Below are 16577 nucleotides of genomic sequence, written 5' to 3'. Positions count from 1 at the left end.
CATAATAATATTCATTAATTACGAATTTATAAAAATACGAATTATATAAATTCGTAAATGTTTCTGTTAAGAAAGTCTTAGAAGAAGCTAAGCTCAGAAAAAGCTTAGCAGATTTAATTTTGCGATATTTATTTTTTTTATTTTAAATTTATAAAGAATATATATAGATATCTACTATTAACAGAGAGGCGAATATATATTAATAATTTCGTTTATTTTTAATTGATCAGTAAATATATAATAATGTGTCAAATTGCATCTAATACATGTTAATGTTAGCATACCAATAACCATGATTTTTAGTTGAAATTTTTATAAAAATATTGTTGACATAAAAAAATTTTCATCCCTTTAGTAAGTACTTATTTGTTAATTTCTAGCAGTATGAAGGGTGCACACAGTTTCCAAAGGAATTTAGCAGAAATCCTCGTCTGCATTGGCATCCTATCTTGCACATCTGAAAAAGAATAGTACTAGAATAGTATCAAGAAACTAATAATAAAATTTTGATATAATTTATTGTAATATATGTATATAATTTAAAAAAATATTTTAATGTTAATTACACGTTTTCACTTGAAAAGAAGTATAACTTTTGACCAGATATCGCGTATTTAGCAAAATCAAATAACAAATACCGCAATGCAGGCACTCTGCACAGGCTCGTCGCAAGTTGGCGGACATGCCGATCCACAATCATTCCACTCTTGATTTACCGGACACCGTCTATATGTAGGACTCCGATAATATGGTAGTTGTGCGATAGTTGTGCCTGTACACATGTGTTACACAAGTTACGGTCAAGTCTAATTACAATAAAAAATTGGAATTAAGATATGCGATAATTTTTTATGAAATTTTGAATTTAGTCGCAGAGTAAGGAAACGCAATAAATTCTTGAGTGGCGTAAAAACTTACCGCAAAGCACTACGATCATTATGAATAGTACGAAACTAGCGCGAGACATGGTTAATAATCCTTGCACTTTATTTCATGGACTGATGTTCCTGATGCGAGACATGCCCTTTTATGGGATCTGACATTTGTAATCACGCCGTCTGGTGGTAAAAAGCAACACCATTCGAAGCCTACAGAATATCACGAATGTTAATCACAGATACTCTCCATTGTTATAAACATTGCGAATAAAATTGCACATTACTATTAAATACACACACATAGGCTCCGCTCCCATGTCAGATCCCGATATCGATCAATTTATTAGCTGATCTTCACGCTGAGAAAGAGCAATTTACGTTTTGAAAATTATTAGATATGTATCATCTAACTTATTGCATCAGCGTGTTCATGTGCTTACGCATACATACACATAAAAACTTTGTTTATTATCGTTCGCGAGGACATTACTCAGAATTCCATCATATAGATTTCGTTATAATCTTATACATAATTAATAATTAATAATTTACTTATGCTGAGGCAGAATTATTATTAGGAGTATAACTAAGTTTCCGCCGTTTTTTTCAAAAAAATTCCTTTTATTAATACAAAAGAAACGATACAATTGTTTTAGTCAAAATATTTTCCATTTGCATCTACTACTTTTTGCCATCTTTCAGGTAGCGTACGGATGCCGCGGCGAAAGAATGTCTCGTCTTTTAAGAGTAAAAGAATGTTCCTATACGCGATAATGCTGTCGACTCATTTTTTAGTATATGCTTTATTTTTAAAGTGTGTATCGAAAAGGCTGTGCTGCATCGACTAAATCAGACGGCGCGATATCTACGAGAGTACTCTGGGTGGAAAAGGACTTTCCATTCGAGATTATACAGCGTTTGTTTGATCTTAAGCAACATGGGGCCTTGCGTTGTCATGGAGCAAAATGTCTTTGCGTTATTCTGAGGCTTATGCCGGTCGTTTTTCTTTAACCGAAACGTTATGTGCATCAATTAAACCGTTTGAACGAGGCACATCAAGAAAACTGGCTGGTATAAAACGATGCAAAGACATTTTGCTCCATAATAACGCGAGGTCCTGTTGCTCATGACTCATAAGTCATTAGATCAAACAAACGCTGTATAATCTCGAATGGGAAGTCCTTTTCCATCCAGAGTACTCTCCAGATATGGCGCCGTCTAATTACCACTTGTTTTAGTCGTTCCAGCACAACTTCTCCGATACACACTTTCAAAATAAAGCAGATACTAATAGAAAATGAGTCGACAGCATTATCGCGTCGAGACATTCTTTCACTCTTAAAAAACGAAACATTCTTTCGCCGCGGCATTAGTATGCTGTCTGAAAGATGACAAAATATTAGTAGATGCAAACAAAAAATATTTTGATTAAAATTATATTGTTTTTTATACTAGGAGAAAAATCCAGGTTTAAATAATCGTTCGAAAATTAACAAACGGACAATCCGACACTTTCAATCGGAATAATTAACAAGCCGATCAATTATCAGTGATATCCGGCTATCATTGATCGGACATTATTCTAATCTTGATCGGCTTTTCATAATTCCGATTTAAAACATCGGATTTTTGAACGAATTGTCCATTTCTCTGAGTGTATGTATTAAATGTTTCTATTAAGGAAACCTTAAAAAAAACTTAGCAGATTTAATTCTGCAATATTTATTTTTTTTATTTTAAATTTATAAAGAATATATAGATATTTATTATTAAGAATATATGTATAGACATCTACTATTAACAGAGAGGCGAATATATTATTAATCTTGTTTGTTTTTTATTAATCAGTAAACATATATAAACATTAATAATGTGTCAAATTGCATTTATTACATGTTGATATTAGCATGCCGATGATTTTTAGTTGAAATTTTTGTAAAAAATATCGTTGACGTTAAACAAAATTTCTCAACTCCTTAGTAAGTACATATTTGTTAATTTCTAGCATTGTGTAGGGTGCACACAGTTTCCTGAGGAATGTAGCAGAAATCCTTGTCTGCATTGGCATCCTATCACGCATTGCTGAAAAAATAATAATAGTATCAGAATAGTATCAAGAAACGAATAGTAAAATTTTGATATAAACTATCGTAATATATGTATAATTAAAAAAAAAATATTTCACCGTTAATCACACGTTTTCACTTGAAAAGAAATATAACTTTCGACAGAATTCGCGTATTCAGCAAAATCAAGTAATAAATACCAGAGTGCAGGGTTGATTAGGTTGCGAGTTGCAAGATGGTGGACATGCCGATCCACAAGTGGTCCATTCTTGATTTCTCGGACACCGTCTCTGTGCGTTAGTCATGCCTGCAGTACATGTGCAGTGTTACACAAGTTACAATCAAATTCAATTACAATATTAAATTACAATTAAAAATGAGAACTAAGATATGCGATGATAATTGTTATGAAACGAATTTAGTCGCAGAGTAAGGAAACGCGATAAATTCTTGCGTGGCACAAAAACTTACTGCAAAGCACTCCAATCATTAGGAGTAATACGAAACTATCGCGAGACATGGTTAATAATCCTTGCACTTTATTTCATGGACTGATGTTCCTGGTGCGAGACATGCGCTTTTATATACCGATTAGTTTATTAGCTGACCTTCACGCTGAGAAAGAGCAGTTTACGTTTTGAAAATTATTATCTATTATCTAACTTATTGCATCAGCGTGTTCATGTGCTTACGCATACATACACATAAGAACCTCGTTTATTATCGTTCGCGACAACATTACTCAGAATTCCAATATATAGAATTCGTTATAACCGTATATGTAATTAATAATTTATAATTTAATTATGTTGAGGTAGAATTGTTAAATTAGTATTAAATTAAACACATAATATGTGTGAAAAATTAATTTTAAACTTTATATTATATATGTTATATAACATATTATAAATAATGTATTATATCTATGTTATAAAAATATATGTAATAAAATTAAATAATGTAATATAAAATATAATATAAGAATAATTTGTTGCATCATGTATATTGTAAACTGATAGCCATTCTATGCAAAGCAAGTATTATAAGAAATAAATGAATAAATAAAAATAAATTTTCCGATTTATGGAAATATCTTTCCGGATAATATTATTTTGAAACGATAAAATTGAATTATTTATTTAGTTTTTTTCTAAAAACGTTTGATGTAAAAAATATATTTTTCTTTATAAACGGAATGTGTATATTCAATAAATTTTATTCTGTGCCCATACAGGATGCATCTCATTATCGTCTGCGTTAATAATATTAATATATCGTGAGTCACATGATATTAGATTACAGATTTTTTACTGTGTTTTACTATTGTTATGTTTTACAATTTTCTCATGTTATAAAAGCTTGTTTTTTTAACATTTATATATATTTAATATACATATATTTGAAATATATAAATTATATTATATTTCCTTATTTATGCAACGTCAATTTATCGATAATTAATGAAATATTGTACAGGAAATCTAATATATAAAACAGCCAAATACACACATATAGTGCAGATAACATATCTTCTATTGCAAAATTCCACCTGCACATACATTCAAACGTTATTGTATATGTTTGTTACTTATAACGTTAAAATGTGACGTATACCTAATTTTCTAGTAAAGGTAACTGATAAAAACTGATACTGTTTTTTACGTTACACGCTTCGCGCACACGTAAGAATAGAAGCGCGAGAAAACAACGGATTATACTTTGACATAGTTCAGTATAATACACACCGGTTTCCCAAGATTTACGGTAGTCTGCGTATTGTCATAAGATGGGAATCACACGTTGACGGGTAAACAATATCTCTATTATACCTCGGTTTTTCCCGGTCGTGCGCATATACAACACACGAAGGTGACTGGATGAATCGACTTTAAAAAAGAAAAAAATGACATCCTAGATGCGTTGTCCGATTACCGTCGCTTATTCAGCGGTAGACGCGAAATTATCTTTAAATAACTGGCCTTCGTTGTCTCAGACGCGAAGAAAAGAGTGTTTGCAAACAGTGAATTTAGACGTGGAAGGTTACAATTTTAAGCGCACATTTCGCGCACGCTGATATTTGCAAAGATACAAGTCGTATTATGTACTGTTAGAGTTGTAATTATTGATTCAAATTTTATTTCTAGTGATTTGATATTGTTTTGTCTTTTTATATCTAACAATAAGTTTTTAAGTTTTCTGTTTCTTCTCTCTTTTTTTTTTGCTTTTCTAGCCATTTTTTTCAGTAAAAGTTTTTTTATATTGTGTAAAATAAATATACTTATGCGATTCTACGTCAAATCAAATAGCAAATAAACACGTATTTTTTATTTTTTTAAAACTTTTTTGTTTCCAAAATTTTTTTTATTTACTCGAATTCTGAAGTCACATTACCTTTAGAAATAATATAATGTAAGAAAATTATCTATTTAGTAGTCCTTTTTTTAGTTTTATGTCTTATGTTCTACCTCATCTTATTTTAAAGATAATAAATCAAGGAATATTTTATAATTTATAATTCCTTGGGAGAGCTTAAAAATCCGAAAAAATTATTTTTTACATTTAAAATAACATTTTAGATAAAATGCATTGTACAAGCAGATAAAGCCAACCATCACTACGGTAGAAATAATTAGACTTCCTAAGACATGGCATAATACGTTCGGTCAACATCATATAAATGCTAATAAAATGCTAATAGAACTTTCAGAATTGCGAAAACGCTTGTCACTCCGCCAACAAGGGTACGCAAATTAATGACGAAAACATACATTCCTACCACAATGGCCTTAAAAATCCGGATTATGCTGCAAGGATAGTTTATGCATAAAAGATTAATCTCTTTATCTCAAAGATTAAATTATTTTTCATATTTTTTTATTTGCTGCAGCTTATGAGTCTTGCATCGTTCGGGTAGGGTTACATAAATATACATAAATTTATGTATATTTACGTCGTGTTACTATTTATTCAGTTTTATAAAAGTAATCAGGGAAGAAATTAAGAGACAAAAAGTATCACTTTTTTCTTATCTTCCTGTACCGCATAAATTTTTTTGCAAATTATATGAACGACCATTTATCTTCTCAGTACATCTCATTGTATTGATAATGGTTTTATAAAGTAACGATCTTGTGCGCCATGATCGTCTAGGTATAACAGGCAAGTGAATACATTTTCCGCGCATCTTGCTCGGTGCACCGAGCGCAGATTCGAATGAAGCCATTCTTCCGGAATATTGTTCGCTAACAAGATGATAATGCTCGACTCCGAGTACACACGACGGAAGTCGGAAACCCCGCCTTTCGACAGGATCGGCTTCGCGTTTGCTTTAAGCCGCTTTTCGGATTAGCAAAGCTTCTCCCACAGTCATCGTCCGGTTACTGACGGCCCGGTACGCCGAACACCCGAACGGCCGAACGAAGTAACCATGCAGGCTCGACGTTCGAACGTACAATCGCGTAAGTCAAACAGTTTGGCCGGTGTTCCGAAGAAGTGCTCCAATATTTGGCCTCGTAATGTAATCCAGAAGTTGAGAGAGAGGATAACAGAATGTCCCGTACCTTCCCTATATGTACACCTAGGCGAAATCCCGTCGAATATCGTGAGGTAGCTTCAAAATTTTCGGCACCGTTCTTTGTACAAGTTCGTTGTCGTATTCAGCGACGTGGTTCGCGATTAAAATGCGCCGGACAGTGTGCGATTACGAAACCGTTGCTCACGCGAGCGCGATTCATGTGCTCTGTCGATCGCATTAACGCCGCGGGCGATCGGCGAACGGTGCACGATGTGGGAAGTGCGGAGGTACACTTGATTTAAAAAATCTGCGGGCATTCGATGGCAGTAATATAATAATAAAAGGAAAAAGAACGTTTAAAACTTTAAAACATCCGACGATTTTCCCAGCTTCTTATATTCTTTCGGAAATTATGTATGTTATGATACTGAAAGTTTTATATTCTGAGATATTTTAATTTTTCCTTGTATGCATTCTTAAATTCTTGTATTATATTTTTTATTATGTTATATATTATTTTTTTACATATGCGCTAATATAGTAATATAACAATAAATTATTGCAATCTGCTGTTTACATACTTCCAATTTCAACAATTGATAAAAACTAATAACTCCTTCAATTATAGTGATATTTACAAACTTAAAGATAATATCATACTTCTGTAATACGCACATGTTTTTGGATTGAACAAACGTAGTGTAACTTTTGTGAGTAAGTGTAGCTCGAATGAAACGCACATGGTGAATCCAGCTCGAGTTTCGCATGCCGCACGACACGTGCGACGATCGAAACTCTCTCGTGCCAGGAGAGCGAGAGAATGAGAGGGGTATATATTCGTTGACGTACACCAAGAGAGCAAGGAGAGATGGACGCCAGTGCCTGAGGGGTTGCTCGAGTTCCTGCCGGCATTTGTTTAATTGGGAACCGACATGGTCGCCATGGCACCCCTCTCGATCGACCGTTTACTCGTCCACATGAAATCTCTTCAAAATTCACGAGCGGCGCACGAAAGCTACTCGTAGAGAATGCAAAAATTTATCCGTCTATTTCTCGCATATCGCACAGAATTGCAAAGAAATTCAGTGAATGGAAAGAATCGTAAAAATATCGTAAAACACAATTTTATTTTTCTCCTCTTCTAAGGCATTTAAATATAACATGGTCCGCGTAGGTAAATTTTCGAAATTTCAATTTGTGAAGTTTTAGAGAAGTGTACCCTCATGCAATATTACGAGCTTATAGCCCTTTAGTTTACGTGTCGTGCAAGCTGCTATCGTGAAGGCCGACCACCGAGGGTGGGATTGTGAAATTTTCTCTAACCAAACATGGCCGCCAGATCAACCCTCCACAAAGCGACGTCGATGCGAAACTCCCGCTGCCCTGCCGCCGGAGGTCTCGTTGCAAGGAAACGAGGGTTGAATTCGAAATGGTGCTTAGCGTACACGTTACGTACTGGCGCGTATACCATTATCGTGAATTCATTTCTGTTTGATTATACCACTGATACTCGCTATAAAACTAACAATATACGGCGAGAGTAAAGAATTAGTATCTTAATGAGCTTTTTCATTTCAAGACATGATATTTTCTTTATAAATATCGTCAACAATTTTGATATTGAAAAATTACGCTTGATTGAACGCAACATGTTGGGAAGCACGCACAAAGCTGCGACTTTCGAAATTTCCTTCAGAGAATCGCCCGTCTCCATTACGATCTTCTTGAAATTTCAGAATGTAAATACATTTTCCTCGGGTTCGGTCGGCGTGTTAATCCGACAAAATGTAAATACTGTCCGCTGTATGAATATTCAATTAACGGACAATAGCTAGGCAAACTGGTATGTTTGTTTATTCAGGCTACTGAGGATTATCTGCAATTATCGAAGGCGTATTCTAACAATTTTCGTTTCTCGCGATAGGGAAATCTCTTTGATGACGAGATTATATCAGAACAATTTATGTCATGTTTACATATGTATGTCGTGTTCCTTTATGGTGTGTAACTAGTTAATAACGATTATACAAATTTCAACAAGTTATATAAAATGCACATTTTATTATTCATGATTAGGCATCCGGTTGTTATTTTGGCAACTGAAAGCGAGTCAGCGATGTGACACACGAGATAGATATCTTTCAGACATCATATTTTATTGTATAATTAAAGCGATATTGGATTTTCAAGATACCTGTTTATTGTTTATGCAATGCTAGGAATTTCGTAGTATTAATTCGGACATAAAAATTAGCAGAAAGGAAGAAGAATGTCTACTCTCACAAACGGCTCGTTATCGCTTTTTCCCCGAGATCTACTCTAGCGTTAGCGTTTTCCTGAAATAAACGTTCATTCCCGGTACCGGCAAATTGATTGGAAAAATGATTGGATTTCTCAAGTATCCTGAATAGACGGGATGGTCATTACGATATCTGCAGAATAGAATAGATTCTTTTTTACTACAGAAATTTGCAAGTTTATGCATTTTTAACAAAAAAAAAGAGCCTGTTTCGGTTAGCAGGAATAAACTAGAAATAATCATCGCGGAATATGCAATTACGAACGATTAATAATCGTCGTGCTTATTCTTGTACCGCGCGATACTGCCTATATTTGGATACTAAATGCTAAATTTTTGTGCCGTTGTGTGTGCCGCGAGAATACAATAAATTGCCGATTATGTAATACTGTTTTAAAAGATATTTTTTCGCATGTTAAGGTATAGGTGACCCTTAGCAACTTAATTGTCTTGTCATTTTGTACAGCCGTGCAGTTCGATATAAATTTTAGACATTGATGACGTTAATTTTTTCTGATGACGGTCTTCTTTTTCTTTTTTTTTTATGATGTCATTGAATAAATCCTACGCGATCGCGATCTTGGCGGCACGTGACATTTACATCACGCTTACATTATCGTCGTGAGACACGCTACGCATAGTACCACACGCGCGACGAATAATTCACCCTGGCCTCGTACATCTTCGGGACTTTATCTCGGGAAAAAGGGTGAGCACATTCCGAACGTCACGTTGTTCCAGCCGGCAACGTGAATACCAAACGGCGGACTGCATATAACTCACAATCAGTAAACGCGGAATTGCGTAGCGGCGGGCGCTCGAGTAGGTGATAAAGAGGGCAAATACCGTGGAATAGTTGAGAAATGGATGGAGATTGCAGTACGAGATATTATTCTCGATAGCAGAAATCATCGAGAGTCTGGACCTACATAGGGACGCTTGAAGCCGCGCGTCTAAGGCAAGCGATGCGGAAATCCTCGTCGAGCTTGACATAATCCTGACATTATTGTCTCGATGTCGGTTCAGACTGTCGAATAATCCCGGGGATCCCGCGTCCTTGTCTCCCGGGTGCGACGCGATAACACCCGAGAATAGCGTGCGGACCGGTAGGGTTAACGGTGTCCGATCCGGTTTTCAATGGACGATCGATGGAATTTAAAAGCGTCCGTCGCTCGCTTGGTATAACGCATAGTTGTGCGCATAAATCCGCGTATTCCGGACAGCCCGAATCGCGCAACAGCGGGGATTAAAAAGCGCGCTGCCAAAAACATCTCTCCTCCCTCCCTGTTGTAGCCATACCCTTCTGCACAAACGCAAACACGTGCGATGGAACTCGTCTGGATCTCTTTGTACATATTAGGGATTTAATAAAGTCCCCTAAATGTTTCGTTATCGCGATTAATAAATTAAATTATTAATACAAATAATAATTCTGTTAATAAATAATATATAATATAATATATAATAAAAGTCTAAATTATTAATATGTACATAAGAAGAAAAAAAATGTCTATCATAAATTGTATAAAAAATTTAATTTCTATGTAGAAAAAATCCGAAATTCTCATTAGAAAGTACATTGGTATCAATATAATCGAGAACAGATTGATTTAACGAGTTCCCTACGAAGTACATGTTGCACGATAAGATAGCCCGTTAAAAAAATTGATTATCTAAAATTATAAACAAGATTTATTTTCGTGAAAATATATCCGAACCTCTCATTAGAAAATACATTGATATTAGATCAGATTATTTTAATGAGGTTTCTATGAAGTAGAATGCATGTTGCACGATGAAATGTCTGGAGAAACTAATTATCTAACATAAATCACATGATACAAAAATGATTTATTTCCATGGAGAAAGGATTCGAACTTCTCGTTAGAAGACACATTGACGTTTGTATGATCGAAAACAGATTAGTTTAATGAAGTCTCTACGCAGTAGACTGCATGGTGCACGGATGAAATGGCTCGCTGGAAAAGTTGATTATCTAACATAAATCACATATTACAAAAAAAAAGTTCATTTCCATGGAGAAAGGATACGCGAACTCGTTAGGAAACGCCGTTGCCGTCGGATGTGTTCGAGCGCAAATTAAACAAAGTTCAATACGCTCGGTCGCTCGCCACGGAAGTTACACGCCGCACGATGAAATGACCCGCCGGGAGAGCGTTAATTATCTAGATCTAGACGCGTATCTCTCGCGCGCTGGCGATTCTCCGGAGAGACGGTCGTGAAAGAAATTCAAGCGTCGGCGTCGTTCGGAAGATGGATCGGCCGGCCGGTTAGCCTCGCGGAGACCGATAATACGTGTGCCTTTCCTCACGGCGTTATTAGAGCCCGGCACTGAATGAATCACGCATCGACTTAATCGCATTAACGATAAACGCTCCACCTCCAAGAACCCCCTCGGGCTGTGGATCCAGACCCGGTCGGTCGACGCGCGCAAATATTAGCTGGCGATATTTCCTCCGCGCGATTGTCGGAACGGCGCAATTCAAAGCCGGGACTCGCGAGTATTCGCAACGACGAAGGCGCAATTATCATGTTGATTATCGCGCGACAAGCTACACTTGTCGAAGATTCGTCAGTATTTAACGCCTCACCGGCGTTATGATTCATTTTCTGTTATTGTCGCGATACGCTTCGCTTCAGCAGCGCGACATAATTTCGCTGTTGCATTTAAAATACGATACGTCTTGAATATGTAGATATAGTTTTAAATAGCAAATTGTGTTTGCCAGATTCGGAGTTAGTAGTTCTATGACTGTCGTCTTGCGTGTGTGCCGGCATAAATTCGACATAAATTTGCGCAAATGACACGCGAAACATCTCTGACGCAACGCTGAGCTAACCGTCCTTCTTTTTTCGATTGTTTTCCAGTAATGGTAAAAATAGCTCGGTAACAGAGACATAAGAGACATTTCAATATAATTTCTTTTCAAGATAGAGAATTCTTGTCAAATACTTTTAAATCTCCGTGAGAGGAGAGATAGGTACTCGCGTCATTAGTCAAGGTTTAAGTACATAGGGAGGAAGATAGTAAAAACGACCTCGGGATGCATGCCAAATTGTCTTTAAAAGCTGAAGTGGTATTTGCATGCTTAGAAAACAGCGGATTCAAAATTTCCGACTTTAGCATTAATGGAGTTGAGAGAGAGAGAGAGAGAGAGAGAGAGAGAAAGCGTGAGAAAGAGAGAGAGAGAGAGAGAGAGAGAGAGAGAGAGATGGACACAGCTGAAAATGGGGAACGTGCGTAGTAACACGAAATGAAAATAATGACTATATATGAATGTGAAATTAAAACGTCGACTATAAAAAGACGGAAGAAAGCGAATTTTGAAACATTGCTTTGACGTATACACAATAGTGCGGAATAATGAAAAATTATATACCAATAAACGATTTTTTTATTGTCTGAAAAACACGAAGCAAGTCGCAAATAATGCGCACCGTGCTCTGGTGGATCGAGTAACATCACCGGTACAATTAAGCTTCTGCCTTTAATTAGGGCAATATCAAAGCACTCTCCCGAACACTAGGAGGGAAAGAGAACAATGAGAGAAAGTCAAAGTACACAATCGGACCAACCACTGTTTGGCAAGGCTCGAACCTATCGAATAACTTGCCGGGTCCCGAGTGTATTTCAACGTAAGGGGGAAAAGTATCTTCTGTAGATTCACAGCACCCCCGCAGCACAACCTACCCCATATTATTTCTATCGCGTTTTCGTTGCGAGAGAAATAGGTAAATAAGTTTATTGTTATTCATTTTTAAAAATTTCTTTTTGATACAGACAGAAATTCAGGTCGCATAATTTACACACTAGATATGTGTAGCTGCAGCCGAATACGAGGACGGCGTGTACAAGAGCCCAACCGCAGTTAGTTGGCTCATCGTCGTGCTCCGCGTGAATATACATATCGTTTGAGAAAAAGTAATTTTTGAATTTAATAGGGCAATGATAACGCCCCGTGGGCATTCGTGCGTAGGGTGAAGAGAAAAAAAAGTATCTCGCCCGAATATACACGCAGTTCGAATTTAGGTAGCGGCCCCACTGTGTGCTATCTTCCCCCACGTTTTTGTTGTAATCTCCCGAGGGATGCATGAACGCACGTACGGCTCGGAGCGCGGCGTATATCGAGTGACCCTCGCCGGGATACGTTCGCAATATATACAGGAGTTTACAATTTCCGGAGTTTATAAGTCCTCCCCTATATTCTTACTATTACGCCACATTCTATGATGCATTCTGCGCGACTTAATAAAAGGATATTTACAAGGCAAGGATGTGTAAACAAATCTCTTCTACTCTGCTTTCTCTGTTTCGTGCCATTATTATGGAGGTTATTATTTTTCCAGTGTAAATATTCCGCATATTTCGCACGGTAAAATCTTTATTCAATCTTCTCATCTGAATCTGAATAATTCGTTGAACGAGCTGATTGAAATAATCACTCTACGAAATTAAAGGACAGAGTTTTTCATTATTCTAGTCTGATTTCCCGTGAATTATACCGACCCAAGCGAAAATATTGTGGCTAGGAGACTCGTTTCGGTCCAAAAAATTGCCTTCCCGACATCAGTGACAGCTCAGAAGTGTTCCCAAGCACCAAAAATTGGCGGATCTTTACGTGATCGGAATTTAGGGGTATCACCTGTGGTCGACGGGCGACTACAGTGACGCTAACTAACGTCATGTAATCAAGTAAGCAGTTCAACCGAACGATCCGGTTAGGACGACTTAGCCCTCCGTATCGACGAGGCGTCACTAATTGGTTTACAGATCTCCCGTGCCGAAGTCGGTGCTCAAAGGTCTCTCTAGTTAGCTACGTCGACCGTCTCCACGATATCCACCCGCACCGTTCAAATCCGCTCTTCGCAAATGCCCTTAATTAATACCTCCATACCCATACCCCGTTATTATATTTGTATCTCCGATCAATAATTTTTACGAAACACGCAAGAACAAAAACGTGCGAATTTCAAACCGCAGCTGCATTTTTTCTTTCTACATTCTTTCACAGCCAGCTGTTGTAAAGTTCGGAAAAAGCGAGATTGAAAAAAAAGAAACGTGCGATATCGCGCGTCCTTAAACAAGATATTTTATATTTCCATTAATGACAAGATTTGCAGAGAGACTGCTATATTATATCTGGCACGTGCTGTTCTTTCAAAGTGTCGAGCATCTCAGTATCTGAGGAATTTTTATCGCGGCTTACTCTCGTGAGTACTCGTGACGTCCGCTCCAGCGAACGTGACGAACTGTGGATACCGTGTAAAAAAAAGATACATGAAAATATTTTTAGACCTTATGTCGCAGTAAAATGATAATTTCATTTGTGTGCCCCGAGAGTATCCGCGAATATACACGACCGAATCGTATTTCAGATTTGCTGGAATCTCTATTAGGATTTAAGGAGTGCAACACAGGCATCCGAGAGACACTTGAGAGCTGAAACGTCGGGCACTCTTCCACGAAGTGAAAAATGTCGTCCGTATGCAAAACAAATTGCGCGACAGCTCTCGTGGCGTTTCATTACCCCTCTGCAACCGGGGTGACTGTCTAAACTCGGGCTTTTCCCCGCCCCGAGAAATTTAATTCTAGGCAGGAATGCCTGATGTCCTTTAATATCACGGTCACGACGAGTATGACGCACCGTCACCTGCGGTCGGTCCTTTAAAAATGATTAACTCGCTAAAGAAGCGACGGTCCCAGCCGCGCCGATGCCGATGAAAAATGAAAGTCGCCTGCTCTGAGGACGAAACAAAGGAACCATTAACTCCCCCTCATGCTAACGATGACCATGGACCTTTCTCTAGACAATATTATGGCGAATTTCTTGTATCGAGTAAACAAAGTGGGCAAACTTTTCAACGAATAATCGCACCCATATATAACACGATACATCAAGTTACTTTGTATACCGTGTGCGTATCTCTCGTTACGTTAATGGAAAAGAAATTTACTAATTTTTTACCTGAAACCTTTTGTCGTTTAACATAATGACTCAAAGTGAGATAATTCAAAATCTCTCAGATATCTGCGTTGTATTTCTTGATCATAACAAAGATTTCAGCAAATCTAAAATACGATTGAGTAGGATAATTTAAAAAGTAACTAAGATTAAGATAAAGGCTTCGATATTTTGTAGACAAAAAAATCTTTAGATACTTTATATTTAATATAGGTCATATGCAATTAATAAAGGCCTGATCACACTTTTTGAATTAAATTAAACTTACTAATTTGCTATCCATGTTTACAAATTATTAGAAGAAAGTATATTTAGATTTTAAAACTACAGAATGACACGACAGAATCGGCTTATTGTTCTAAAGTGTCGCTTCTGTTACTGGATTATGAGTGATTTTATTAATCTTAAATCGAAATCGACACGCTCCGTTGTGATCGTAAGAATCGAAGCGACACGAAATCGTATTGACAACAGAGTTGTCATGCTAACGAATGCCTAATTAGTATTCTCGTTTATCACGACTGATGAGATGCTCAAGATCAATGTGGCATTACGCATAATCTTCACATTAAACGAGCTCATTAACGGTAAGGTTGAATGAAACATTTGTTGTGAACGGATCGAAGGTCGGAGTCTTTAAAACGAGAAGATTACCTATTGGTGCGGGTTCTCCGTCAATGCAAACTTCGATTTTTTTCGAAGACTCTTATTTCAAGGATCTTTATTAACGAGTTCTTACTGAGAATTCAAGCTTATATAAGTTTCACTTTCCAGAAAATGTACTAATAATTTCAATACGTGGAAGACGAGTATTAAACGTGCTATTATAGAATATATTAATGACTGTTTTCTTCAATTATATTGTATGATAATTAACAGTCTATAATAAACAATATATTTACTAATTGACTCGTAACTAAATTAATTACGAGATAAAAATTACGCAATTTGTTGCGTATAATATAAACATAATACTGACAACAGCCAGTGTGATTATAACAATATTAAAAGCTAATGATGTATAAATTAACATGCTATTTCCCGTAATACTGAAAGTACGTTATCGCATGTTAGATAATATCCATATTCCGTAGAATATATTAACAAAATTTCAGAATATTTTAGTCACTCTCTCTCTGTCTCTCTCCCTCTCTTTCTTTCTCTCTTTATTTTCTTTCCCTTATTCTTTGTTCAGCAACAAAGCCGACGCAATTTTCGAGATATCGCCTAACGAGTGGCTGATGCCCAATTAAGCGCTGAAGTTTCTTTCGAAGTCCGTGCCAGAAGCGCAAGTCCTGAAACCAGAAGCTTCCTCTCGTTCCGCCTGACACGCGAAACATCAGCTATTCGAGCGGCTCTTACACCCTCCGCCGTCCAGCGCGGCTTAATGAAAACCGTGATTGAAGCCGGTGCACGGATGCCGATCGATCCGCCACGTATCACGAGGAGGGTGTCCGAGAGCCAATCACCGGGAACCGTCAAAGGGACGATAATTTTTTTCTTTGTCCCCTTTCTGTCCGATGGGATTCATGAGTTGACTTTGTGCAGATCGTACTATTAGCAGTGCTGCTGTATGTTTGCTGTGTGTCCGAATCATTAGGGAGGCCGGAATGCAATAATAATAATGCTGCAGACCTCTGTGCATGAAACAATGCAGACAGACGATTCAGTAATCGCGTGAATATCTTTCAATTTCATTTTAAGAGAGTTTTTCTCGCTTATTCTACGAAAACTATATACTTCAAAGGCTGTGGCACACGGTAAAAAATCGGAAATTTTATTTATTCCGCTATGCAATTTTGATACCGACGATATCAAAATTATGAGACCTTTGTG

General features: G+C 36.9%; 2 protein-coding genes across 2 annotated transcripts; both read right to left on the bottom strand.

Moving 5' to 3' along the window:
• Window positions 1-216: 216 nt before the first annotated feature.
• Window positions 217-2561, bottom strand: LOC112456758 (chymotrypsin inhibitor-like). The gene is made up of 3 exons (XM_025019498.1): window positions 919-2561; window positions 639-772; window positions 217-457 (listed from the first exon to the last, which is right to left on the bottom strand). Exons 1-3 carry the CDS (start codon window positions 965-967, stop codon window positions 377-379), a joined length of 264 nt encoding a protein of 87 aa, XP_024875266.1. The 5' UTR covers window positions 968-2561; the 3' UTR covers window positions 217-376.
• Window positions 2562-2693: 132 nt separating this feature from the next.
• LOC112456759 (chymotrypsin inhibitor-like) lies at window positions 2694-3526 on the bottom strand. Its single transcript, XM_025019499.1, has 3 exons — window positions 3416-3526; window positions 3145-3251; window positions 2694-2960 (listed from the first exon to the last, which is right to left on the bottom strand). The coding sequence occupies exons 1-3, from the start codon at window positions 3462-3464 to the stop codon at window positions 2880-2882; spliced, it is 237 nt and encodes a 78-aa protein (XP_024875267.1). The 5' UTR covers window positions 3465-3526; the 3' UTR covers window positions 2694-2879.
• Window positions 3527-16577: the final 13051 nt, after the last annotated feature.

Source organism: Temnothorax curvispinosus, unplaced genomic scaffold (assembly GCF_003070985.1).
Source record: "Temnothorax curvispinosus isolate PA1 unplaced genomic scaffold, ASM307098v1 QBEX01007135.1, whole genome shotgun sequence".
NCBI lineage: Eukaryota > Metazoa > Arthropoda > Insecta > Hymenoptera > Formicidae > Temnothorax > Temnothorax curvispinosus.
Note: the sequence above shows the minus strand (reverse complement) of the source record. Positions and strands in the feature narration are given on the sequence as shown.

Bases quoted from the DNA above. Each gene is read 5' to 3' on its own strand.
- LOC112456758 (XM_025019498.1), bottom strand. From the start codon at position 967: ATGTCTCGCGCTAGTTTCGTACTATTCATAATGATCGTAGTGCTTTGC. The intron at 773-918 runs GTAAGTTTTTAC...ACATGTGTACAG, and splicing joins AATGATCGTAGTGCTTTGCG to GCACAACTATCGCACAACTA. The intron at 458-638 runs GTATTTGTTATT...ATTCTTTTTCAG, and splicing joins TGCAGAGTGCCTGCATTGCG to ATGTGCAAGATAGGATGCCA.
- LOC112456759 (XM_025019499.1), bottom strand. From the start codon at position 3,464: ATGTCTCGCGATAGTTTCGTATTACTCCTAATGATTGGAGTGCTTTGC. The intron at 3,252-3,415 runs GTAAGTTTTTGT...CATGTACTGCAG, and splicing joins AATGATTGGAGTGCTTTGCA to GCATGACTAACGCACAGAGA. The intron at 2,961-3,144 runs GTATTTATTACT...TTATTTTTTCAG, and splicing joins CTAATCAACCCTGCACTCTG to CAATGCGTGATAGGATGCCA.